This window comes from Pelodiscus sinensis, chromosome 17, assembly GCF_049634645.1.
Source record: "Pelodiscus sinensis isolate JC-2024 chromosome 17, ASM4963464v1, whole genome shotgun sequence".
Classification (NCBI taxonomy): domain Eukaryota; kingdom Metazoa; phylum Chordata; order Testudines; family Trionychidae; genus Pelodiscus; species Pelodiscus sinensis.
Window position 1 is genome coordinate 23,484,794 of NC_134727.1, and position 26,435 is coordinate 23,511,228.

The 26,435-nt window shown below is 42.0% G+C and overlaps 1 protein-coding gene across 1 annotated transcript in view; it reads right to left on the minus strand.

The window, feature by feature from the left end:
- Positions 1-3,061: 3,061 nt before the first annotated feature.
- ARHGAP26 (Rho GTPase activating protein 26) overlaps positions 3,062-26,435 on the minus strand; it is a 354,648-nt gene continuing 331,274 nt past the window's right edge. The window contains exons 22-23 of the mRNA XM_006128543.4: positions 23,377-23,468; positions 3,062-15,077 (exon numbers count right to left, since the gene is read on the minus strand). Of these exons, the coding sequence (XP_006128605.1) occupies positions 14,989-15,077; positions 23,377-23,468 (181 nt within the window). The 3' untranslated portion in view covers positions 3,062-14,988. The remainder of the gene's footprint in view (positions 15,078-23,376; positions 23,469-26,435) is intronic.

The following is a 26,435-nucleotide window of genomic DNA, read 5'->3' on the forward strand; positions in this document are numbered from 1 at the left end:
TGCACATTCTTCCATGGGAGAGTCCTGAACGTTTGCATATGACAAGATATACAGGCATTATATAACAATATTAGACACATAGTTTTGGTTGTACAGTAGAATGATTCCTTCTCCCTCCGCAACCCCACTTTGAGTCTTTGGTCTGCTGCCAACGTGTGCAGAATGCCAGTAGAATTTAATCACTAAAGGAAACTAGCATTAAAATAGTGCAGAGCAGATAGGGAAAGAAAGTCTGTGGGTATGTCTACACTGCCACCCTAGTTCGAACTAGGGTGGCTAATGTAGGCATTCGAACTCACAAATGAAGCCTGGGATTAAAATATCCCAGGCTTTATTTGCATGTTCCTGGGCGCCGCCATTTTTAAATCCCCCATAGTTCAAACTACCTGCCCGTGGCTACACGCGACAGTTTAAAGTTAATCCGAACTAAATCCTTAGTTCGGATTAACTGCTACTCCACATGGAATGAGGTGTAACAGTTAATCCGAACTAAGGATTTAGTTCGGATTAACTTTAAACTGCTGCGTGTAGCCGCAGGAAGTTAGTTCGAACCACGGGGGATTTAAAAACGGCGGTGCCCGGGAACATGCAAATAAAGCCTGGGATATTTTAATCCCGGGCTTCATTTGCGAGTTCGAATGACTACATTAGCCACCCTAGTTCGAACTAGGGTGGCAGTGTAGACATACGCTGTGCACTTAAAACTCAAGTAGCATATAGCCGGTGACAAAGAAATATCCTGAGACAAAGCAATGGACGGTTTTGTCTTTGAGCGAATACATTTTTCAGTTTGGTTTCTAAGGCTCTGAATTAAAAACCTGCAGCCCGCCTGTGCCAGCTGATTTGGGTTCATAGGGCTTAGTCTAAAGAACTTAACTGCAGAATAAGACTTCCTGTGTGGTGGGAGGGTCCCAGAACTTGGGCTGTAGCCCAGGCATCTACACTGCAATTGAACAGCCCATAAGCCAAGTTTAGAGTCTGTTATTGTATTTGCTTTCTTAACAGACTTCTCAGGCTATGTCTAGACTGAAAACCCTCTTTCAAAAGAGGCTTTTTCGAAAGATACTTTCAAAAAAGCCTCTTTCAAAAAAGAGCGTCTAGACTACAACCAGTACTTTCGAAAAAGCAATCTGCTTTTTCGAAAGAGAGCACCCGGGCAGTCTGGATGCTCTCTTTTGAAAAAGCACAGTTTGCACCACATACTGCCTTTTTTTGAAAGAGCACTTTTGAAAAAAGGCGTTCTTCCTTGTAAAACGAGGTCAAAAAAAGTGCTGCATTCTTTCGATTTACTTTAGAAAGAACGTAGCAACAGTCTAGATGCAGGGGAAGTTTTTTAAAAAAAAAGGCCACTTCTTTTGAAAAAAACCCTATAGTCTAGACACACCCCCAGATTGTGGATGGAGAAAGCCCCTAAGTGTATCTGTCCATTACATTCCCTCCTTCTTCATATCACAGTAGCTGAGAACGTTGCCATAAAAAAGGGGATCGAAGTGACCAGTAAGAATGTAGCAACATCAGTGCAAAGGCCTGGCCAGCAGACTTCTGTCCATGCTATAGGATATTATTTCTTTGTAATATGGTAATGCCTATCTATCCCAGTCACAGACCGGGACCCCACTATACAAAATAAGATTCAGATCTGGATTTGAAATACCCTGAAATGCAGACAGATGTTTGGCCTTGGCTCACGATAAGAACTTCCTAAAGTCTGGGATGTCTAGACTCTCAATTTTGGATCAAGCCCATCTTTAATGGAAAGTAAACCTTTGCTAAAATTAAATAGTTTTTGTTTTGTGTGAAGCATGCCCAAATAGGTCATACACACATGACTAATTACTACGAAGAGAAACACACCAAGATTCATGTACCCAATATTAGCTAATTCTGAGAAGAAACAGCGATCAAACTAGCAACAGAGAGAATACAACTGATTTCTGATCATCTGAAGTGCTTGTGAAACTTGAGGTAAATCAACATAACTAAGGTGGCTGGAATCGGGTATTCCACTGGGGACTCCATCCTGCCATGGGCTGAGCACTTTAGCCCAATCCATCAAAGTCTATAAGCACATGCTTAACTTTAAGCATGTGCGCGGATCCATTGAAACTGTGGCTCTGTTGTGCAATAAGCTTAAACCCAAGGGCTGTGTCTACATTGGCACCCCTTTCCGGAAAAGGGATGCTAATGTAGACTTCGGAATTGCAAATTCCGCGGGGGATTTAAATAAGCCCTTTTCCGGAGAATCACGTCTAGACTGGCGCTTTTCTCCGGCTTATCCCCAAGACGGAAAAAAGCGGCAGCCATGTAAATGCAAATGCCACAGGGAATATTTAAATCCTCCGCGGAATTTGCAATTGCGATGTGTCTCATTAGCATCCCTTTTCCGGAAAGGGGTGCCAATGTAGACACAGCCATTGTGTCCCCTTCATACTGATATGAATACAAATATACCACTGCACTGGCTTTTACTCTTTGAAGCAGGCTTGAGCAAATCTACCAACAGCAGATTCCACTCATCTGAATGTAACCCTGAACATTTGTTCTTTCCTTTGGATCTAAGAGACAATTTAATTGGAAGGGACGTGGCTGATCCTATTGCAAACGCCAGTCACAGGAAAGCTATTTTATGGAACCCCACCAGACCTTAGGCAGAGAACAAATGTCCATCCTCTGCCTTTTCCTAGGAAGGGAAATATAATTAAAGCTCAGCAGCAGAGTCACAGGATGGGATTTTTTTTCTATAGTGCGTCAGCAAGTTTTCGAGCACAGGTGCTATTTTCAAGCCACTTTTGTCTAAGGTTTAGAAGTGAGCATCAGCTTTATTAGCTGAAGGGAGGGTTTATAATAGGTAATCGCTAGGTGCTGTTTTCTGGGCAATCAAACTGTTGTGCTAAATTACAAGCTGCTTTCTCGTTCTTGGCTTTCAAATATTCAGTTCACCGCCCACGGAGTAAAGGAAAGCATTTTTTAAGGGGGTTTCTATTCCTTAAATGATAAAATAAGATCCTAATTAGCACAAGCCTACAAGATACAGCTGGTCTGAGTTTTTGATTCAGTACAGTAATTCAAATGCCACGCACTTTCTAATCACAACACTGCCCCTTAGCAATGGGCTTGCTCTTTGCAAATGTGACTTTCCCCACTTTTGCAGCAAGCAATTGGTTTATATTGATACACCACAGAACTGGGCGAGATTCAGCTCTACTCTGTATGTGTGGGAGGAGGGGAGGCAAAATTGTCTTGACAACTATTCAAAAAGAGTGAGATTTCCTAGCAGGACAGTGGCTCTGGACACCTTTAGTTCACCCTGTACACACAACATCCTGAATCATCAAACAGCTGAAAAACCTCAGTTACTACAGCCTCTAAATAACTCCCCAAAACATACCACATAAAAGGCTTCGCAATAAAGGTGCAAAACTGTTACAGCTCAGAGCTACCATTCGTGTTGCAGTTTGAGTAGTTTCACTGGAATACTGCACTCCACTCCAGGGTGTGTTTGGTTTGGTTTGGTTTTTTTTTTCTTTTTTTCCAAATGAGAGCTAGGCAAAACCTTGCTGGTTTATTATGCTCCTTTTGCCACCTGGGGCACTGATGCCATTCAAACTGTGCTTCATTTTCCTTATTTCTTTACTTCCTCTGCAGTATCAAGCAGCACTTAAAGAGAGGCAGGTGAGCAGAGCAGCCTTTGGAATGGCTAATTTTAGTTGTTCTATTATCCTTGAAGGTCCCCTCTGGCTGGCTCGTTGAGTCTCTCTAAAGCTTTGTCCTACTCTGCAGGGGATACATCATCTCCAGACTATTCCAATGTATTGTATAATTCTTGGCAACGCTGAACTCTCTCTCTGGGAAAAAAATAGAAAAAAACCACTCCCCTTGCTGTAGGTCAAAAATCAATCCAGCTAACCAGGACCTATCTGCAATCCAAACCCAATGTGCTGACCAGACCTTGTAAATGGTTATTCTACAGTGACAAGAGAGCCACAAACCCTACTCTAACCTGAAGGGACCGCCCCACACTGCAACGAGAACCCCTTTGTGCGCTGATTTACAGGGAGATCACATTCTGACAACATGACTGCACAGCAGTCACCATTAACACCACGACAGTCCGTGGCTTACACAAATCAGCATAATCTGAGCCTCCACACTTGTGCAGGGGAAACAACAGATGGTTCAGCCATTGCGGTTCTCATTGTTTAACACTGCACCCTTCAGGTCCTGATCAATATAGGAGCTGAGGGATTCAACTGGTCTGGGAATGTCACAGCCTGACTCGGGGGGGGGAGGTGGTTGTGGGATGGGATGTTTGTCGATGAGTAATTAATAATGCAAATCAGATTGAGGCTGGCACAAGTGCAGCAAGGCTTGCATTAATCTGACTTTTTTTTAAAGTCTCTCCCTGTAAGACACGTAATTCCCTTTATCAGATGGGTGCAAATATGGCTAGGAACAGGCACAACAATAACAGCACAAAATACCTAGCAGTGATTGTGGGTCTTGATAGCTGATTGAAATAACACAACACATGCTTCCAAGGCCATCTGTGTGAAGAGTATGAATAGCACCAGGTGTCTAACGATTTCTAATGCTGGTGTCCCCTCCCAACCAGCCCCATGGTGACTTTTCACTTCAGAAGTGGTAAAATTGCAATCCAGATGTCCTATAGTTTATAATTCCTACCCCAAAGGGATTAAAGAGTCAGGTGTTTGGCTGTGTGCTTCTCCCTTACTCTGTGTAAACAAATTACTTTGTATGTGTTGCGTTGTGTGTGGACATCTGCACTCCTCCACTACACGTATTTTCATAATTTACTGTATTTTAAAAACATTTGGCAAGCGATTTGGGAAAAAAGGGAGAAAAAGGATCATCTTTGTAAAATTGGACAAATCAAGTGAATGACTCAGCAAGAGCATGTTGCCAAACTGTGACTCATCAGAAATGACCTGACAAATTCCCATGCGGAAGTCGTGAGATCATTCCTAACATGGGGAAATAAATCACTCGGCCCCAGTATTGTATGTGCCGCATTTGCCCTACTGCCTCACCTATCGTATCATAAAGACAGGGAGGTAAATAAACCACTTAAGCTAAAGTTTGCAAAATTGAATGCACCCCCTTTGGTGAACTTATTTTTCAAAGATTCTGAGCCCCCACAAGTCCCACTTAAGTCAAGGCAGTTGATCAAATACAAGCTTAGGTGACTAAAGTTAGACACTCACATTTGAAAAAGTTGGCCATTAACTGCAAACAGCTACTAAAATGCTCCTGCATCTTATAACCTGATTCTCTTTGTAACAGACAGCAAAAATGGTTAAGCCCAATCTACACTAGCCGAAAATATTTAACTCATTATGAGCCAACCATAACTGTCAACTACTGTAAACAAGTCAGGTGCAATCAACACACGAAGCTGTAGTTGTGTTAGCAGGGGTTGCCCAAAAAGCCACTGAAGTTGCAGATTACTTCAGTAACTTGTTTCCTGTTCCTGGTGTTCACGTCATTTTTGGCCATGTTAATAAACCATTTTTAAAAAGAACTTTGTGAGCTGCGGCCCTGATTGTGAAGTTTAAAAAATTCAGTTAACACCCACTTATTTTGCATTTTCACATGCTCTTTTTCATTTCCACTTCCATCTCCAGCCGGGCGTAGAAGTGGAAATGTTGGACTGCTGTAAAGTTAACCTTTATGGTGTGCCCTGTTGGGACTCAGTAAGTACTAGAAGTCTCATGACAAAGTGTGTTCTTGTGCGACTCCATCCGCACAACATTCACATGATATTTGGGGGCTTATCTGAACTGATTCCTATTTGCCCAACACTGACTATGGCTACGTCTAGACTGAAGGCTTCTTTCGGAAGAAGCTCTTTTGGAAGAGATCTTCTGAAAAAACTTCTTCCGAAAGAGAGCGTCCACACTGCCAAAGTGAATCTGCTTTTTCAAAAGATAGCATCTACACTGAATGGACGCTATTTCACATTTAAACGGTGATTACTATGGACGGAGTGGCCACCAGGGCACCTGTGCTTTTTCCTCTTTCCTCTTCTTCCGAAAGAATTCCCTCGTCCCCGTCCATACACACGAAAGAGCTCTTTTGCAAAAAGGCTTTTTCCTCATAGAAAGAGGATTACCAATGTCAGAAAAACCCTCTGTTCTTTCGATTTTCTTTCAAAAAAATGCGATTGCAGTGTGGACGTAATTGAAGTTTTTTCGGGAAAATGGCCGTTTTTCAAAAAAAAAAAATCTGTAGTGTAGACATACCCTGTGCAGCTGGGTTTACAGCATCCTTCTACCAGTTGGTTCTCAAGTGAGGACCAATCAACCAGGAGCATTAGAATCTCAGCATTGTACTTGGGCTCATCAGAGGCTGTGAAATGAGAATGCAAGCAATCACAATGCTGAACAAACTTCCTGTCTATGAGAGAGAAAAAAAGAAGCTGCTAGTGGCTCTCAGGTAAAGGATACTTCCCAAGCAGAAATACAGGTTAGTCTCCATATGTCTGTAACCTGTGAACTGTGTTCTAGTTGCATTCACTGCATGACAGCTATACATGAAAAATTAAAGTTGTCTTGGTCAGAGAATTCTTCTGTAGTGTCTATTTAATAAGCAAAACACAATTCCAGCTGAGAATGATTTATTGTGCATGATCACACAGAAGGCCTTGGAATTGGGGGTCTTGTATTACTTCAATTACCTATCACAATTACATGTACATCCTGGGATAAGGAACAGAAACTGGCATTTGATTCCTCTTAGTCTGGAAGTGATATAGGGCAGCATATACCACCTGCTGTTAGACATGAGAGGTTAGTAGCGACTAAGGAGTGGCAAGGAAATCCCATCAAGTTTTTCCTGAGTCCAGAGGAATGGGTCTTGAGGAATTTAAAGAGCAAAATGGAAGGCTCCTGAAGCCTGAAAGGCATACAAAACCCCATCAGAAGAAAGATACGGTGGGGCTACCGGATCTCTTTTCTCAGGCCAAGTCTACACTATGGGGCAAAGTCAAACTAAGATAGGCAACTCCAGCTAAGTGAGTCAGATAGTAAACTGCAGTAATGCCTTAGACCACTACAAATTATGGAGTTAATAGTGCAAAATATTGGAGACGCAACCTGGATTTCCCTAGACACTAATTAGTTTGACTAACCATGGCGTCCCCACTGTGGGGGGCTGATGGGAGAAACTTTCCTGTCAACTTCCCTTACTTCTTGTGACCTGGTGAAGTACTGAAGTCAATGAGAGTGTGATCAGTGGTTGATTTAGACCCTTACTAGACCCACTAAATCAACCCCTGGGAGATTGATCTCCGTAGCATCAATCTCCTGGTAAGTGAAGACAAGGCCTTGGAGAACTTTTGCACAGGGGAGTTCAGCTTCCCCATCACCGGTTGAGTTTTGAAGCTGGTAAGTATATCAACAGTCTTTCAAACTGGACATTGAACGGTATTACTTAGAGTTTAAAGAGCCCTGCATCTCTGTCTGGCTGTCCATACCTTATAGACTCCAAGTGAAAGTTGCTCAGAGACTGCTTTGGAATCAACAGCTCCAAAAATTAATTGGGAGCAAGTGGCTTACATTATACTTCCTCTGCATTTTCCCATTGCAACAGGAGCATAATCAGCTTCCAGATTTCCAAGCAAAGGAATTTTAATAGCTTCTTGTCTGGCACTGGTGCCCTAATGGGAATTTTTCCTACAGATCTTCTGATCTGAGAATCAGTTGCTGTCCTACAATACAGTCAGAGCCAATGGTTGAGTGGAGCGGCTGAACTGCTGCAGCACAGGGATGAGCTGCGAAAAAGAGTAAGTGTCAGATAGACATTAAGCTTCAGTAATGCTTTAGACAACTATAAAGTACGGCATCAATAATGCAAAGTATCGGAGATGCAACCTGGATTTCCTTAGACACTCTAATTAGCTGTGTTTTATTTCTTCTAAGCTTCTGTGTCACTTTTTTATTTCTCAACATTCTTCTTGCTTGACTAAACCAATTATAACATCTTCATTTTTAACTGATCCTTTGTGGCAAAGCCCCATACATTTTAATAGAGAATTAATGGAAAATGATAACCTTTCTGTGGGACTTTTAATACGACCAACAGAAGCCTGCTGAAGGGATTTCATTCTCTATTAAACAGTACATGTTGTAAAAGTAATTTCTATGAAAACGTATTGGTTTACCCTTACTAAATTCCACAAGACTTTTTCTGATGGGAGGGGAAGTTCTGGGAAGAAAACTGACAGAGTTTAAGCCCAGCCAGACCCTGATTTCCCTAAAAATAAGTTTTTTAAAAGTGTCAAGTAACACAATGACTGTAAGGCAGGCACTGTGTCTGATACATGTGCAGAAGTTGCTGCTTAGACTGTTCTTGGCTCGAGAAAGAGCTTTAAATGCTGTCACCTGTAATCTCCCTATTAAATGTCAGGTTACCATCGGCTGCACTGCAGAACTCAATGGAACAGTTTTGGCTTGCAGGCTACTTGTGACCTAGAAAGTTAGCACCAAAACAAAACAAAATCAAAACAAAAAAGATAGGAAAAAAGGAAATCTTACTGAAGCTCTGTCTTCCTCCTCCCATGAGGAAGAAGGGCTCTTCTGAAAGAGGAGGCTTTTCCTAAATTTGGACCAGTGTAGACAGGCCAAATTTCGGAAAAGCCTGTTCCAAAAAACCTATCAGAAAAAGGTACTCAAATTGAACTCCACAATTTGCGTACCTTTTTCCAACCGTTCATTCTAGTTTGTGCATGGGGTGCATGCTGAGAAAACAGTAAATTAAGGATCACTAGGATTCATGTTTGACATGATTCAGAAAGAATGAAATGTTTGCGATTAGATTGTTGTGGTTACCCCCATAAATGTCTTCTGAATTTAAAATCTGACCATCCCAGAGTGGTGAGGAGAGACAGTGGTACTGATTAGTGTAACTTTGTGGCTTGCTATGGAGTTGGCAACCTTTGAAAAGAAGCATATTTTACATAACAGCTTCTTTGCTGGCAAAAATCAAAAGATAGTTTCAAGTGCAAGCTTCTAGTTCATTCTTTCCCCAAGAAAGGAGCTTAGCAGCACCATGCAGAACAGATATTTAATTCAAAATCATATTGCCAGTTACTTTTCATCACTTGTTACCCAAACCTACCAAAGAACAGAACATAATGCAGTTGCTAAAGGAGATTACATTGGAGCCAATACTGAGTGAATCTGTAAGAACTTCTGTACCAGATTCTAAAAGTTAAAATAAAAAGTTACGGCCACATAACACACAATTTTAGAGTCACTACAGCCTACAGCACTGGATCTAAAGTTTAAATCAGCAATGTTTATGGGAAAGTATTTTTCAGGGAGGTGCCATTTATAAGGACTTTATTAATATTTATTACTTTATACAGCATTATAGTAGACTTGAAAAGAATCTTCATTCACGTATTAAACATGCACCTGCATTACTTTTAACACTCTCCATATCTCATTAAATGCTTATAAACAGTTTTGCATAATATCTGTTAAACATAAAATCTGGAACATTCTTCTTAAGATATTAAAGGACATAGCTGTATATTGTAAATAGTTGGTATAAATATTAATAAAGCTTTTCAAAATGGCATATTTATGTGGAGCATTTTATTCTCTCTTGATATTTCCTTCCTCCCTCCCTTTAATGGCTCACCTACAGTAAGCTATTGAAGGAATAAGACCTTGATTAGTTATAGTGGTTTATGCTGCAATTTAGGCCTTAAATCTCTGGCAAAGCTCTCTTTGGGAGGGATCATTACATCTGACTAAAAACAACTGAATGGGAATCTCTGTTACCTAATATTTAGAGACAGATTCTGAGCCCCTTACTCAGACTGAATGTTGCCTTACTCCAAAAGTAGGACCATTAATTTTAACTGAGCTTCACACAGAGTGAGACCCTTGGGCCTTACTGAATTTGGGCCTTACAGGCATTGGGGACTAACTCCCTTAAGGCCTGATCCAAAGCCCATTGAAATCAATGAAAAGACACCCCCTTGATGTTCATGGATCCAAAGACCATGCCTCTAGTCTTACCTGCATAATTTAATTTAAGGTGATTTTGAGGTCTTTGTTCAGAGGATACTTTATTTCTGCTTTATTACATACTTAAGGTAAAATCCTGGCAACAACTGAAGAGATTTCCCACTGACTTCAAAGGGGGCAAGATTTTCCTGTTTTGTTTTGACAGATATTACAGGCAATACATAGTAAAAATGCTAAAACAAGTTTAAAATGAATGAATGAAGGACAGAATATACATGGCTAGACCTGCTGACGGGAATGGGGTGCAATGGCCCTGGGGCTTGGCACTCTAGCTGCCACCACTATGGCAGCAGCGGCCATTTATATCACCATGGAAACAATCCTGCAGCATGGTCTGGGCAGCTGGAAGACATGGAACCCCCAGCGATACAGATGCTGCTCAAGGCTCTCCCCACCTTGTCCAAGGGCCTGGCGAGGCAATTCAGCCCACTGTCTACAGCAGCAAATTTGAAAGTCCCTGCTTTTGAATAACAGCTCTTACGCCTTTGTTGTTCACTACAAATAGGGCTGGGTGAAAAAATACAACCCCTCCTTTTCACTTTAAAAAATTGAAACTTGACAAAATTAATCCAGCTTTATTGTTTCCCCAAGAGGGGGAGAAATTCAGAACATGTTCATTTTACAAATTCTGATTTTTAATCTTCAAATTTAACAAATTTTCCCCCAGCTCTATTGCCATGATGGCAACTTCCAATGTGATGCTTTAATTAATCTAAAGTAACCTTAATTAATCTAAGTGGTTTTATGGGTATAGCTTATATCAGTTCTGCAAGTGAAATAAGCTATAGTGACAAAAGCACCGGTACAACCACATCTACATGGAGGTATTTGCTGGCATAGCTATGTGAAAATTTACACCCTTGACATCAATATGCAGACAAAAGACTCTAGTGTGGACTAAGCGCCCAAGTAAAAATAGAATTTAGGCTAGTACTTCACTTGAATGGTTTGGAAAATGTACCCTATAACATTAAAAGGCGGTTTCATATTGCAATGCAGTTTTCCTTTAAAAGCTAAAACAAAAAGAGGTTCAAGATATGAGCCCCATTCTCAAAATGGTACTGTGTGGGCAAACTCTTCACGTTCCACTGATTCTAAGGAGCACCATATGGATGCAGATCTGATTTTAGGACTGGGATCATGGTATGGAAACCGCAGACATCAACAAACAACCATCATATGGGGCCAACGAGCTAAGCTTCCTCTCCTTTCCCTCCTTGTACTAGGACCCAAAATGGGCATGTGTCCTGGGCACTCAATAAATATGGGTTCCTCTCTCTACAATGTGCACTGGTAAGCGAAGATACCAATCAGCAAGTCACACAAAACAAGTGGTATTTATCATAAGCTGCATCTTGCCTTCCAGGAAGGAAATGCCGGCTGCACAGTTACTGACTGACATAGGCAATGAACATATGAAATTAACATGACATTCCTGATTGATATTATAGGCATTCTATAGGGGGTAGAGAAGATTTAATCTAAACACCACAGATACCAGTGATTATTTTTACACGACCTGTATCTAGCAGTAAAAAAGCCAATGGGTTTCTTTGCTGGCCATTGAATCCATTCGAGCAAGAAGAGGTATATATTTAAGAGCAGTTGCCAAAGCCTCCAATTGCATGAGTCCCATTCACTTTAATGAGACTTTTAGGCAGGGTCATTGAAAAGACCTGTTTACAAGAGATTAATACACAGAACTATCTTATTTTGTAAAGTACGGTAACTCATCATGGAAACAAATTACTTTCAGACAAGTTGCCTTAAAAAGCAAATGGGTTTGTTTTAGTGTTTTAAATCTTTCAATTTTTTTTAATGGAATGTAATGTTGGTGAATATGCCAGTGACTAGGATTGGTGGGGGGAACCCAAAGAAACAAAATTCCCACCTCCTTAGGTGAGGGAGGGGCTTCAGAACCCAGAAATCATCTGCGAAAAGAGGACAAAACTGAACAAACATGCCTGACTGACAGTGATGGAGGATGAAACCCTCTGTTCACCCACAGAACAGTTAAACATAGAAAATAGCAGCACACATTATAACATTCTGCTCACAGTGGGAGGTGTCTTTCACCTCTGAGTTGAGAAGTTGGTTCACTCTCTCTTGCTCATGCAAATTCTTTGGTTTTTCTTTGTTAATGTCAACACAAAGGCCAAGGCCTGTAATAGTGAATATTGCAATACAGACTCTCGTTCACTGGGATATGGATGAAGACCAACCAAATAATTTCATTCAGGATACCAAACAGAAATCAGCTGCTAAAAAATTTTAGCTGCTAGCATGTGAGGTGGATTTAAATCAGCAACATCTTGGTGAAACCACCTCGTCTTTATCCCATTATAAATCCCTCTCCTCTCGCCATTTTATCTTCTTAATTTGATTACTTTTCAAATCAGAAAATACTATAGGGCAGGTTTAGTTGTAGCCAGTAATTTTTCTGGCAATCTAATCAGTCCTGTTCAAAGAAGGTCTTGTGGTATCCAATTTACAGACAATCACACGGGGTAGCTCACTAAAGTAACCCAGAACAGTCAGGAAGCAACGACTTTTAGAAGCCAAACAGTGAAAAGAGAGATTTAGCAAAATAACTTTTGTACTTGGCTTTTTCTTTTTAAAGTTGGAAATGCTGGAAATCTGCTTTTTCATCTTTAACTCTTTTAAAATCTTTTTTCAACAATTTCTAGCCTTTTTTTTTTTTTGGATGAAGCAAAGGCAAGCAAACTGCAACAAAGCTAAGATATGCTATCTCCCATCTCTGTCACATACAGAGGTAAAGAAAATCCTTAGCTCAGTTTTACTTTGCTAAAGAAACACACATGGAGATGTGGAGGTGTTATCTCTCCCACACACAGGGTTGTGATGGCATAACACATAGTATGTATCATATCTTTTATGTATAATATATTGTACACATATGCACACAAAATGGCAAGAGGAAGGGCATGTCCTTAAGAATACAGGAAGTTTAATTAATGTAAATCAAATTAAAAAGCGAACAAAAACTCAATCCAGCTGGCTGGCAGAGTAGGTGACAAAACAAAGGAGGGCAGGAAAAGGTTCACATGTTTAAAGGTTAGACGGTGTGCCTGTGTGCTTTGTCCTGTAAACTGGTTTCAAATATCCATGGAACATCTAGCAGCTAGCTCAGCACAGCTCTGCTAGAAATTAAAAACAGAGCTTTCTCTCATAATATATCAAACGATTCTATTTACATGTTACTTTTGCAACAATAAAAAGTAAAACACTCAGCAATTCAAGCACTCATGTTCTTAAAAAATAATTAAAAAAGAAAATAAATCCAGTCCCTCATTCCCATCTCTGTGATAATGGGATGGTTAGAAAAATAAATTCCTCCTGCCAAGGCACCAGCTTCTCTCACGATTTTCTATTATAAAATGTTGTAGCACTTGACATAACATCAGGAAAGTCTGACTTTTCTTTTTTGAATATCATCTGAGCTGCGCTAAGGACTATGCCAGACGCTTTGTCGAGAATGTGACAAGACTGGAGTGACATTATCCCAAATTAAATACTCAGCAGAGGAGGCTTCAACATTTTCAAATGGTGGAAGGGAAGAATAAAAATAATTGGAAAGACAAATTGTTTGTTTTCCTTAAACTTTGCATTGGTTAAATGAACAAATGCTTATAGAATTACAAAATATTTACTTTGTATAATCAGTATACTGCATGGACATGGCATCACCAGACTGCAAAGCAAGGCTGCAAGCAAAGACGCCATCTATAAAAGCAACTGCAGCGAATGGCGAATGTAACCCAAAATGGACGTAAGAATGGGCCGGGAATTCAATGAACATGGGTTCCTCTCTTTACAATGTAGATTAGTAAGTAATAGTACGAATCAGCCAGTCACGCAAAACAAGTGGTATTTATCATAAGCTGCATCTTGCCTTCCAGGAAGGAAATGCCGACTGCACAGATCACAGATGTTTACCCAGCATAAATCTAAATCTAAAAAAAAAAGTTATGAGAGGTTTGGTCCAAAATATTCTCTTCTCCATTGTGCTGATGCTCATCAGATCGCTGCAAATTCACAGCTGAGACGGGGCTCGCCCCACAGAGATCATTCAACTCCTTTCATCTTTGCTTTCGCCATCAGAAAAAAAGGGCGTTTAAAAATAATAGTAAGTAAGTTGGGCTATCGTCAGTACCAGGGAATGGGAATAATAGATGTTTGTCAAGGTTGGACTGAGGATGGCTCAGGGCTGTGCAAACTGCTGCTGCAGAAATGGTTAGTGGTTGACGTATGTAAACTGTACCTTAACCTCTCCCCTCCCCACAGCTACGTGGAGGAGAGATTGCTTTCCTGTTAGCAAAGAAGAGTTTTGTTTTGGCTGATTCAACAAGGAGGGGAGAATTTGTGAGGAAGGAATGGCAAAAGTCTCTTCGCTCCCATATAAACCCCTTCCTACAATGAGAAATGGTGGCTTAGGGTCCAATCCGCCCATCCTGAATTGTGCTAATTGCACTCACTGAAGCAGTTCCACTAAAGTCAAGGTTGATATCTGGGGGCTACTCATCTGCATCAAGGGTTTGCAGAATAGACCCTTGAAATGGGTATTAATGCTCCTTTTGAGCTCCTAAACTTTCCTGTTCCTTTCACTGATACAATGGCTCAACAAAAAGGAACAAAAGTTGAGAACATGGGAGCAGTGGCTATAGGAATCACATGCCTTTACTAGAAGTTGGAAGAGTTGAATGACCTCTTTGGAGCCTCTGACCACCCCTTCTGCAGTATACAATAGATCACCGAAGGAGACATACACATGCTCATTCATATAAACATTAATTTCAATAGGAACTGGAAAGTCCTTCACCCTGCATTTCAGTGGCAAAGAGCAAATGATCTGCAACACTCTAATCAGCAGTTGTCATGGATACCATGTAAAGATCAGCAGTGTTGCTTTATGTTATAGGAACTCCACGTAGTTTTCAGGGATTAGTCCCGTCTTCCCATTCAGAGTTCCTTCCAACCAGCCAGGCTCCTGAGATGCATGAACTGAGGAGAGAACAGAGGGTATTAATATCAATCTTACAAGGCACATTTTCTAGTGGAAAAGAAATAACGTTTTTACCCACAACCAATCTCCTGCAGTTATGGCAAGTTTTGGATTTTCCTGCAAAGAGAAAGCAACTTCTCCTTATTGTGGTTTGGAGCTCTCTGAGACAGTGGTGGCAATGAGCTATTTCCTGCTCTTGCACAAGAGACTGGCTTTGGAATCACTTCTCTCTTCGCCACAGAGGCAAAATGCAAATTTCCGCTGTAACTGCCAGGACCTGGGGCCATTGACTTTGGATGCACCTACCCCAGGGATTCACTTCAATACTGTTTCCAAAATCCCTTATTCATTTTCCTCTAGCTCCAGAGCCTGGAGTCAAAAGCATCTGCTTAGCGTCCTCTACTCTCCCCCTGCAGCTGTTTGATCTAAAACCCTCTCTCCATTTCCCCTGCTCTCCTGACCCTGGGGCTGCTTCTCCTTTCTCCATCCCTCCAGACTCCCGAAGTTAAACTGCTGAACACCAAAACCTCAGGTCTGAAAATCCCACTCTTCCCACTTTCCCCCTTCTAGATCCTTAGAGCTACACGTGTCCCCCCCCCCCACCCCCCTCCCCCGGCCCAGCATCCTCAGGACCTGAGAGGCTCCAAACCACAGAGTTTACCCTACCAGTCCTGCTGGAGCTGCACTCCCAAACTGGGGTTGAGGCTGCTCTCCTTAATGCGCTGACTCCGGCTGGGACTGTGCTCCTGGGCTCCAGTCTGGGATGTACTCCTGGGTGCTGGCCCCACAGCCTCCAACCTGGGCAGGGCTAGCTTCCCACTGTGCCAGTCCCCAGCAGGACTGTGCTGCCCACCCCTGCTGGCCAGGGATGTGCTCCTGACCCACTGCCTCCACCTGGGCCGGGCTGCGTTCCCTGCTGCTGCCAGGGCTGTGCTCCTTACCACCACCCCAGCCCCTGAATCTGGCCAGCTGGGGCTCTCTGGTCCAGCGATATCCGTGGTCCAGTTGCCAGACCAAAGAGTCCCAGATTTTAGATGTTAGTATCTCCCATTTCCCCTCCTGCAGGAGCCAGCTTGTCTAATGGCTTCTCCTTCCCCCTTCTCTCAGGCTATACATACTTGATTTCCCTCTTTCTCTAGACCCCAAGGCCTAAATTATTTCCCCTATTTTGTCCCTCTAGATCCAGGTCTTCCTCCTCTCTCCCGTTCGATGCTGTAGTCTTAACAACTCCTCCTCTGTCTTCTGTCCTCTCACACGCTAGGGTCTAGAACTCTTCCTATTGCCACACTTTCCAGCCCTGCTTTGGCTTCTATTTTGTGCATGTGTTTTTAACATGGCATAAAGAAATTATCTCTCTATGATGACAAGAGGATTAGATGTGCCTGGTCACAGGGCCTGGCCAGCATAGAGAAAGAAAGAAGGACGATGAAGCAGCTATTGCTGTATGTGCGCTGATAATATAAAAACCGCTCTTAGGAGAAAGCAGGGCCTTTCTGTCTTTTTTAAAATACTGTTTTAATTACAGAAACTGATTTTCTGGGAAGGTTAAGAAAACTAAAGCTCTTTCACATGCTGCCGTGTGGCTTAACATGACTTCCTGGGCTTGCTACAGAAAAGCATTCCCTCCTCCAAGTTCTACACTGATTACAGACTCAGGGACAAAGTCAAGTACCCAGGTAATGATCAAGGTCATGGGGTTTTTTTAAATGAGGGGGGCAGGGAGAAGAACGTGTTTAGAAAAGATAATGGACCTAAAATATCCCCAAACCTTGAACTATGACTTATTTGAAGTTCAAGACATGTGGTTAGCCACCCTGTCATATGATTCTGCACTTCCTGGTTTGGGCCTGTACCAACCTCCACAAGAAAAACTACTATGTTGTCTAATAAAGAAACAAAACATTGCAGTAAAAATGAAACACTCTGAGCAGTTCCTGCAGAATGCTGGAGTATCGCCTCTCCATACGCACATAACACCCGGGTATGGAACAAAGTATTGTGAAAGTGCTTATTTTATAAACAAAGGTTAAGCTGATGCAAGCACAAAAGTATTCTGTGCTCTGACATAGTAAATTATGAGATGATGACATTTCAGAATGACCTGAATTTCCAGTAACATAATTTCTGGGGAGAACACCACAAAAGGAAGAAAAAAAACCTAACTTGTGAATAATCTTCCAAAACTCTCAATCACCAATATACTCAGTTATCCCCTGCTTGAAATCTCAGTTCATTAAACCCCTCCTAAATCTTCAAACAAAGTTACGCTCAACACTACTCTTAGAGAGACACCTTGTAGGGAGACATACCTATTGGGATGCTGGAGGAGGGGAGAAAAAGGGTGTGGGGCCCTTACTGGATGAGGGAGGTAATTTAGGGTGTGGTCTAAACTGCCGACAGAGGGATGTAGATTAGGTACATTGCTATTGCAAATGAAGCAAGGATTTAAATATCCTGCGCTTCATTTGAATAGAAATGGCCGTCGCTTTTTGCCGACGTGGCACTTTGCCGGCAAAAAGCGGCAGTCTAGATGGGGATTGGTCGACAAGGAAAGCCTTTTCTGACCGATTCTGTAAACCTCGTTGCACGAGGCATAAGGGATTGCTCGGAAAAGGCTTTCCTTGTCGACCGATCCCTGTCTAGACTGTCGCTTTTGCCGGCAAAGTGCCGCATCAGCAAAAAGTGATGGCCATTTCTATTCAAATGAAGCGCGGGATATTTAAATCCCTGCTTCATTTGCAATAGCAATGTGCCTAATCTACATCCCTCTGTTGGCAGAGGGTGTAGTTTAGACACACCCCTAGTGACAGATGATGTGGGAAAAGCCGAAGCACTCAGTGCTTTCTTTGCCTCTGTCTTCACAGACAAGGTCAGCTCCCAGACTACTGCTCTAGGCAACGTATGGGAAGTATGAGAAGGAGGTGGGCAGCCCTCGGTGAAGAAGAACAGGTTAAGAACTACAGTAGACTTCCGATAATCCGGAACCTATGGGATTTAGGTGGTGCCGGATTATCAGATATGCTGGACTATCAGGAGGTACTATAAGCAGGTTATATATATACTGTATACATTATATACTGTATATAAAGTGTTCTTAACCCTTTTTATTGTACATACTGTATACAGTATACTGTAATGTTTTAGTTTTTTTAAGCCTTTTTTACCCTTTTTGCTCCGTTCAGCTGCTGCCGCTGTTACCTTGTGACTCACTTTTTTGCCGAAGCTCACTCACTAGGCTCTTGCCATTTTGATGCCGGACTATCAGGAGTGCCGGACTATTGGATGCCGGACTATTGGAGTTTTACTGTATTTAGAAAAGCTAGACATACAGAAATCCATGGGTCCAGATTGAATGCATCCAAGGGTACTGAGGGAGTGGGCAACTGTCATTGCAGAGCCTTTGGCCATTATCTTTGAAAACTCATGGAGATCAGGAGAGATCCTGGATGATTGGAAAAAGGCAAATGTAGTGCCCATCTTTAAAAAAGGGAAGAAGGACAATCCAGGGAATTACAGACGAGTCAGACTTATCCCAGTCACTGGCAAAATCATGGAATTCATTTTGAAGCAGGAAAAATGATCAGGAATAGTCAACATGGATTCACCAAGGGTAAGTCATGCCTGACCAATCTGATTAGCTTCTATGATGAGGTAACTGGATCTGTGGATATGGGAAAGTCAGTGGATGTGATATACCTTTGACTTTATCAAAGCTTTTGATATGGTCTCCCACAATATTTTTGCCAGCAAGTTAAGTAAGTATAGATTGGATAAATGGACTGTAAGATGGATAGAAAGCTGGCTAGACTGTCAGGCCCAATGGGTAGTGATTAATGGCTCAATGTCTGGTTGGCAGTCAGTTTTTAACGGAGTATCCCAAGGATCAGTTCTAGGGCTAGTTTTGTTCAACATCTTTATTGATGACCTGGATGAGGAGATGGATTGCACTCTCAGCAAGTTTGCAGATGACACTAAACTAGGGGGGAAGACACTAATCATCCGGGATCTCTCCCGATACGTTGGAGGGCAGGGATAAGGTCCAGAGTGACCTAGACAGATTAGAGGATTGAACCAAAAGAAATCTGATGAGGTTCAACAAGGACAAGTGTAGAGTCCTGCACTTGGGACGGAAGAATCCCAAGCATTGTTACAGGCTGGGGACCGACTGACTAGGTAGCAATTTGGCAGAAAAGGACCTGGGGATTACAGTGGCTGAGAAGCTGGATATGAGTCAACAGTGTGCCTTTGTAGCCAAGAAGGCAAATGGAATATTAGGTTGCATTAGGAGGAGCATTAGGAGGAGCAGATCTAGAGAAGTGATTATTCTCCTTTATTCGGCTCTGGTGAGGCCACATCTGGAGTATTGTGTCCAGTTCTGGGCCCCCCCACTACAGAAAGGATGTGGACGCATTGGAGAGGGTCCAGCTGAGTTCAACCAAAATGATTAGGGGGCTGGAGCACATGGCCTATGAGGAGAGGCTGAGAGATTTGGGCTTATTTAGTCTGCAGAAGAGAAGAGTATGGGGGGATTTGATAGCAGCCTTCAACTTCCTGAAGGGAGGTTCCAAAGAAGATGGAGGAGGCTGTTCACAGTAGTGACTGATGGCAGAACAAGGAGCAATGGTCTCAAGTTACAAGTGGGAGAGGTCTAGGTTGGATATTAGGAAAAACTATTTAACTAGGAGGATGGTGAAGTACTAGAATGGGTTACCTAGAGAGGTGGTGGAATCTCCATCACTAGAGTTTTTTAAATCTTGGCTTGACAAAGCCCTGGCTGGGTTGATTTAGTTGGGGTTGGTCCTGCTTTGGGCAGGGGGCTGGACTTGATGTCCTCCTGAGGTCTCTTCTAGCCCTATGATTCTATGAAAAAATCAAAGAGCTCAGCATCACTGATTTGCTATCTCTGGCACTAAGTCTTCTAAATTGATCATGGCCTCCCTTTTCAGCAATGTGTCTATCTCCAGCAGGCAGCTAGGAAACACCTGTCCCTGCTAGGAACTTTGAAAATTGCTCCCTCAGACACATGCGGTGTATGTGATTAAGGGCTTCTCTCTGTCTGAGCTTGCATTTGGTTGCACTGAGTAGAAAAAGTACAGCTGCAGCGTGTGCACACATGTGGTTTTTCCCCCACACTGAGGCTCTGCACAATCTTAAAATTCTAGGTATCAGTAAATGGGCCCAAGATAATGCTTTATTGAAAGTCACATGGGTTCCAGGGACTATTCTTCTCTTCCTTTAAAAATGACTAACATTCCTGAAACAGCAATTAATTTCTCTCCAGACACTGTCCGATAAAGCATGATACATATAGTAGGGGTTAGAGAGTATCTCAACAATCCCTACCAACATTTAAAACCAGAATACAAATAGAACAGAACTTCTGCATATTTACAGCATACAAATCATAGCATCTGGCAGCAGCAAATAAGATGGTTTTTAGGTGAATTTAAAGGGACAGAGGCGAAAAATATAGCTAACATTTTAAAAAGCTTGCTTAATGTTAATCATCTACAGTCCACTTGCGTAAGTGCTGAGTACCCACAATGCCTGTTGCAGGCCATAGGATCTGTGGATGTTCAACAGCCCATGGAAATAGGGCCTAAATCTGTATTTAGGCACCTAACTTTAGAACACCAAGTTTGAACATTAGATTTAATAAAACTATTGATTGTATTTCCTAATCTGTATCATGAATGCTTTACAGTTAATGGTTCGTAATCTCTTCCTGCTTCTCCTTCCAGGACTTTCTTCCTCTCTAGTGGGAAACTCCATCCCATTTAGCACTATAATAAGGGCACAGTAGTTACAAACCTCCGATACCTGCTTGCCACTCAAGGTGGGAGCCAATGCTTTAGATTATTAAAACAGCAATAATTTTAATAATTCTTACATTTACATCTTGACACATGCTATAAATAGGAAGGATGGTACAATATCTAGGGCACTAGTCTAACACCTAGGAAACCTGGGCTAATTCTGTGCTCTACCACAGGTCTCCTCTGTGACCACTAGCAAGTCCTAGGGGAAAACTGAGGCATAGAATGTCTAATAAATAGTTCTTTACCTTACATGTGCATTGTGCAGATAAACGAAATAAAGATTCTGAAGTGCTTTGAGAAATGCTGGGAATCTTGTACGACAAGTGCCGCAGAAGGCTTATTAAATACAAAAAAATGGTCTTCCATCAAAAAGATTTTCAAAAAATTACTTGAACATACTGTTGTTAATATTAAGTTTCCTAAAAACTTCATTACCATAATAACTGATTCTGGGACATCATCCACCAGACAGTGGCTATTTAATTTTCTTCCCTGATTCCCAGTGACCATGTTTGATCTGTTGCAGTTATTAGGAAAACACTAAACGATTAAGGAATTCTGTGTATTTTTTTCTTGAGTGAACAATCCATTTTTATCTAGTAAATACCAGATATTTAAATCAAACTTGCCCCTGTTTAATTGCTGCATTTTGTCATAAATTCAAAGAGGGGGACTCTGTTAATTATCAAGAAGGGGACAAAAAGAGAATGTGGCAGCTGTTTCCAAAGTGACAACATACACAAAAATAAACACTAAACCAATCTGGGTAGTGGCAGAAAATCCTTTTCATATAACGTAACTTTATCCAAGACCAATATTGAAGAATTCCATTGAGCATAATATTTTGACTTTTTTTTGGTGGAGAAAGGAGTCTATGTTTCTTAGGAGCAACTCCCATAAACAAACTGGTTGTCCCAGCAGCGTGTAAGAGAAAAAGGACATGCACATTACAGTTTAGAATAAGATACTCAATTCTCCTTTTCCATTTGATGCATGAACCATCTGCAGTGTCAGAATGCAGCTCCGGTACAATATTCAAAAGCTAATCGGTCTCTGTCACATTCACCTAGATAGCTGCTCAGCAATACTAACCAGTCAGGAAAGTTGACACTAGTTTTTGCATCTGAGTCTTGTTTACCTTGAAATTCTTGCTGACAAAGGAGGTTTATTTATAAGACCCAAAATACCAAAAGGTGGAGACAGAGAGAGACAGAGACAGAGACAGAGACACACAGAGAGAGAGAGAGAGAGAAAAAACATACTGGCATGTGCTTAACTCCATCTCTTGGTAAATTGGCAAATATCTTTTAATTGCATGTACTCGGTATATCGTATGTAGTCTTTTTATCTAAAGCAGTGGTTCTCAAATTGTGGGTCAGGACCTCAGAGTGGGCTCTGACCCCATCTGAATAGGGTCAGAAGAGCTAGTTAAGACTAGCTGAAGCCTAAAGCCTGAGGATTTGGCCCTGGGCATCTGGGCTCAGGTTACAGGGCACATGGATGGGGCTGAAGCCCTTGGACTTTGGCTTTTGTCGCCTCTTTGTGGGGTCAGTCATTGGCCCCTCCTACCCAGGGCAGAAAGCTTTGGGTTGGTTCAGTCACTCCTCTTGATGGTGGGTCCTGTAGTAATTTGTATTGGCAGATGGGGGTTGTAGCGTGATGAAGTTTGAGTACCCCTGATACAGAGAACTGGGCCAGGAAGATGCAAATCAAGCAAATCAAGTGCGGGATATTTAAATCCCGGGCTTGTTTTGCAACTTCGAATGCCTACATTAGCCTCCCTAGTTTGAACTAGGGGCTAGTGTAGACATACCCTAAGAGAGGATCCATTAGCTTGATTTTCAACTCAGCATAATGCTGCAATGGAGTGAATGGTGCTCCCATGTGAAACATTACACTACATTTTTACTTAGAGCTCAGATTCCATGTTCTTCAACATAGCCCTGAGGATCACAGCAACCCCTTCACTTAATTCCCACCCATTTACACAAGGTGATGATGCCAGTCTGTTCTCCACCGTAAAATGAAGCATGATTCAGTAATGTTCCTGCTTTCAGTGCATTAGTGGAGTACCAAAGGCAGGGGCAGTAGTTTGTTATAATGACACCTAGAAGATAGCAGATTATAAGCTTCTAGTGTTGTACTTCTGATTGCTTCTCCTCCCCTCTTGTGCTCTCCCAACAATTCTCCTTCCCTCTAAAGGATCCATCCTGATGAATGCTGAGCACTTCCCATGAGGTGTGGTACACCCTCAGTCCCCACCCTACTGGGCCTGATTTTCAGAGGTGCTGAGTCCTCCAGTCAACAGAAGCTGTCGATTTTCAATGCCTCTGAAAATCCAACCCCTTCTCTCTCTTACACATCATCTCTGTAAAACCTTTCTTCTTTTCTCAAGCTTTCCATGTTCTCTTCCCCTTCTCCCTCTGTGAAGCATTTTGTATTACATTACACAACCCATGCCTGGGAATTAAAGACTCACCATTGTCAAATATGGTGCCTGCTGTGAAGGAGAGCTCTGAGTCATGTTCTGCTTTGCAAGCATACAAGGCTCTGGCTTTCCGGAATGGTGAGCTATGAAAAGAGAAAGTATTCAGCATTAAAAAAAACCCCTCTATTAAAAATATCACACAATTTCCTTCCCCACTCTCGCAGGGGAAATCTTGAAGAAGGTGGCAAATGGCAAGGCTCAGGGCAAAAAGGTTACCAAGTCACGGGAGAAAAAAAGATAGAAATATTGCAGATAAAGTTGAGCTCTCTCAGCGATATCACTTCCTTCAGAGTCCCATTTCACCACATTGGAAATTTCAGTGAGAAAAAAACTGAAGCATTGAGGAACAAGACATGTACAAAGTTGCCCAATACACTCAGCAGCACTAAATCAGAGGTCACTGAAAGAGTTTCCTGTCCATTAAAAGGGAGAATACAAAAAAGGTCAGAATAAGTTGGTAAGATTGCGTGTGTCACTGAAAAGAAATATCTCACTAAAAACCTAGTTTCTATTTGGGGCAGAGAGGCAGGCAGAAAGAGTAGCCACTCACGGATGCTGTAAATCAGTCAGGTTGGTTCACTTTTAGCATTTGCCCAAAATTACCGTTGAGTTCCTTTCTAGCTTTAGCTGCCCTGGTCTAGTTCCTGGATCTAGTTCCTCTGCACCCACAGAGGAGCACTTCAAAAAACAGAACAATAAGTGGCTTCTATTAATAATTTGCTGCCCTTCTTCAGGACCTATCTCTTGAGGGTCTCAAAGCGCTTTAGAAACATTAAACTTCAAAAACTTCCTCTATATCACCTACACTTTGCAGTGAGGTGAACTGTATTATATGCATTCAATAAAGTCTGTTGATACTATTCTATTTAGTCTGAATACTGATGACCCTATGACAGAATTTTCAGAAGCATTCTTACTCCATGGCTAACTTCACACATTCAGCTGATGGCCTTTCAAAGATCTTCTGCACACCATCTATTGGTCCCCTCGCTGGTCATTCCAGCCATATTAGTTTTCTCCAGATTATTTCTATCTCCATGCCTGTCATCACTTAAGTACGCACATTAATTTCCTGACAACAGGTTTGCTTTTCTCCAAAAATTTTACATCTTCATTGATATTCAGGAAGCATGCAAGAATCTTCACAAGGAAAGCATCTCAAAGGCTTTGATCTTCATCGTAGCAGCAGCAATATTTCCCCAGGATTCACTTCCATAAGCTGCTATGGAAACAAATAAGCTTTTCAACAGTTGAACCTCCAATGTAAACTGAGGCAAAAAGTATTCTCATTCAAAAGCCAACCAGCAATTCACTGGTAAAGTGGAGCACAGAATGCAGGAGTCATGTGACTCTGGCTCTTGCTTCAACCAGCAAAATATAAGTTGTCTCAGATTTCTAGTCAGGCAGGGAAGAATTAGCTGAGTCTTCCACTTCTGTCTTAAGGATAAAGAAAACTGATCAGTAGGAGCGATGACAAGCTAAGATTTATTTTTTTATTTTAAGCAGAATACTACAGTATAATTAATGCAACAGGTTTTGCAGCTTTGGAAAAAAAGGAAACTGGGGAGATTCCTCCTGTTTCAGTGAGACAGTCATGTTGGAAGTTGTATGCTGACCTGGCCTTAGATGAAAAATCCACCGAAAAAAATGGATTTTCCTGCCCAAATTGGGAGCACTGGAAGGCAGAAACCTTGTGAAGTTGGTTTGGCTATATGCATCAACTTGGGAAATAGAATGTTTGTTACCTGCCCAGTTCTTTACTATGACTCACTTCTCTCCCAGTCCCAGACATTCAGACTGTTCCTCTGTTTATACGGATACCAGCGACAGCAGTTGATGGCTATCAACTGCTTCCAAAGCTGTATGAAAACTTTAAACTGATATCAGCAGATTCAGAAAACAATATGCCTTACTGAACTGAGTTCAGTGTTCCTTTTTATGAGCATTACTCTGATGGTGACCTCCTCCTCAGGGGAGAATCAACATCATTTCGGGGGGGGGGGTCTGGAATGTGGAGGGAGGGTCCTTCATTTGCTTGGGTTTCCTTTTGCCACTGAAAGACTAGAATCGTTATGAAGTTTCACCACTTGACATTGCATCATGCTGAAAATTGTTCCGGCTGCCTGTGAGAACTTCAGGGGAAAACTGAGGTCGGGGGAATAGCAGCATGGTGGGCCACAACAGGGTGCTGTGGAAGCCAATCTCAGACAGACTTCTTAGGTCACTTCCTGCAAGGTGTCCGATGGTGAGGTCCTGATGTGTATTATCTACAAAATGAATCATTACACTAATCCAGGGTATTATCACAATTAACACCTTTATGGACAATCTGGGAACACAAGCCAGATTTAAGGATTTCCAGTAGATTGTTGCAATTCCCATAGGTGAAGTAAAGAAAACTTCAGTAGCAGGACCTGATTAGCCACACTAGACATGGGTGATGTTCCTAGCCTCTACCAGAAGCTGGGAGTAGTCGACAGGAGATAGATCACTAGATGAAGGTAGTGAAGTACTGGAAGGGGTTACCTAGGGAGGTAATAGAATCTCCATCCTTAGAAGTTTTTAAGTCTCAGCTTGACAAAGCCCTGGCTGGGTTGATTTAGTTGGGATTGGTCCTGCTTTGGGCAGGGGGCTGGACTTGATGACCTCCTGAGTTCTCTTCCAGCTCTATGAGTCTCTGATTCTATCTATGATTACCTGTTTATCCCCTCTGTGGCATCCGACATTGGCCACTGTTGGAAGACTGGATACTGCGTTAGATGAATCTTAGGTCTGACCCAGAATGGCTGCTCTTATGACTGGAATATGCAAATCAGTTCCTTGGTGGAAACATCGGGGTGTTTTTTGGAGAGACTACCACGATAGCAGGAGATAGAGCTTCTGTCCTGAATTCCATCTTCTCTGCCAACTTAATTATCTGCTTGAGCTGTAACGCCTCTTGATCTTTTTCTTGTTTTTTTTTTCTCCTCTCTCTCTCTCTCTTGCCCTGGGTTCCATGTTGTCTGAGGTTCTGTTCAACACAGTTTGATGCTCCTCATCCTCTCTCAAGA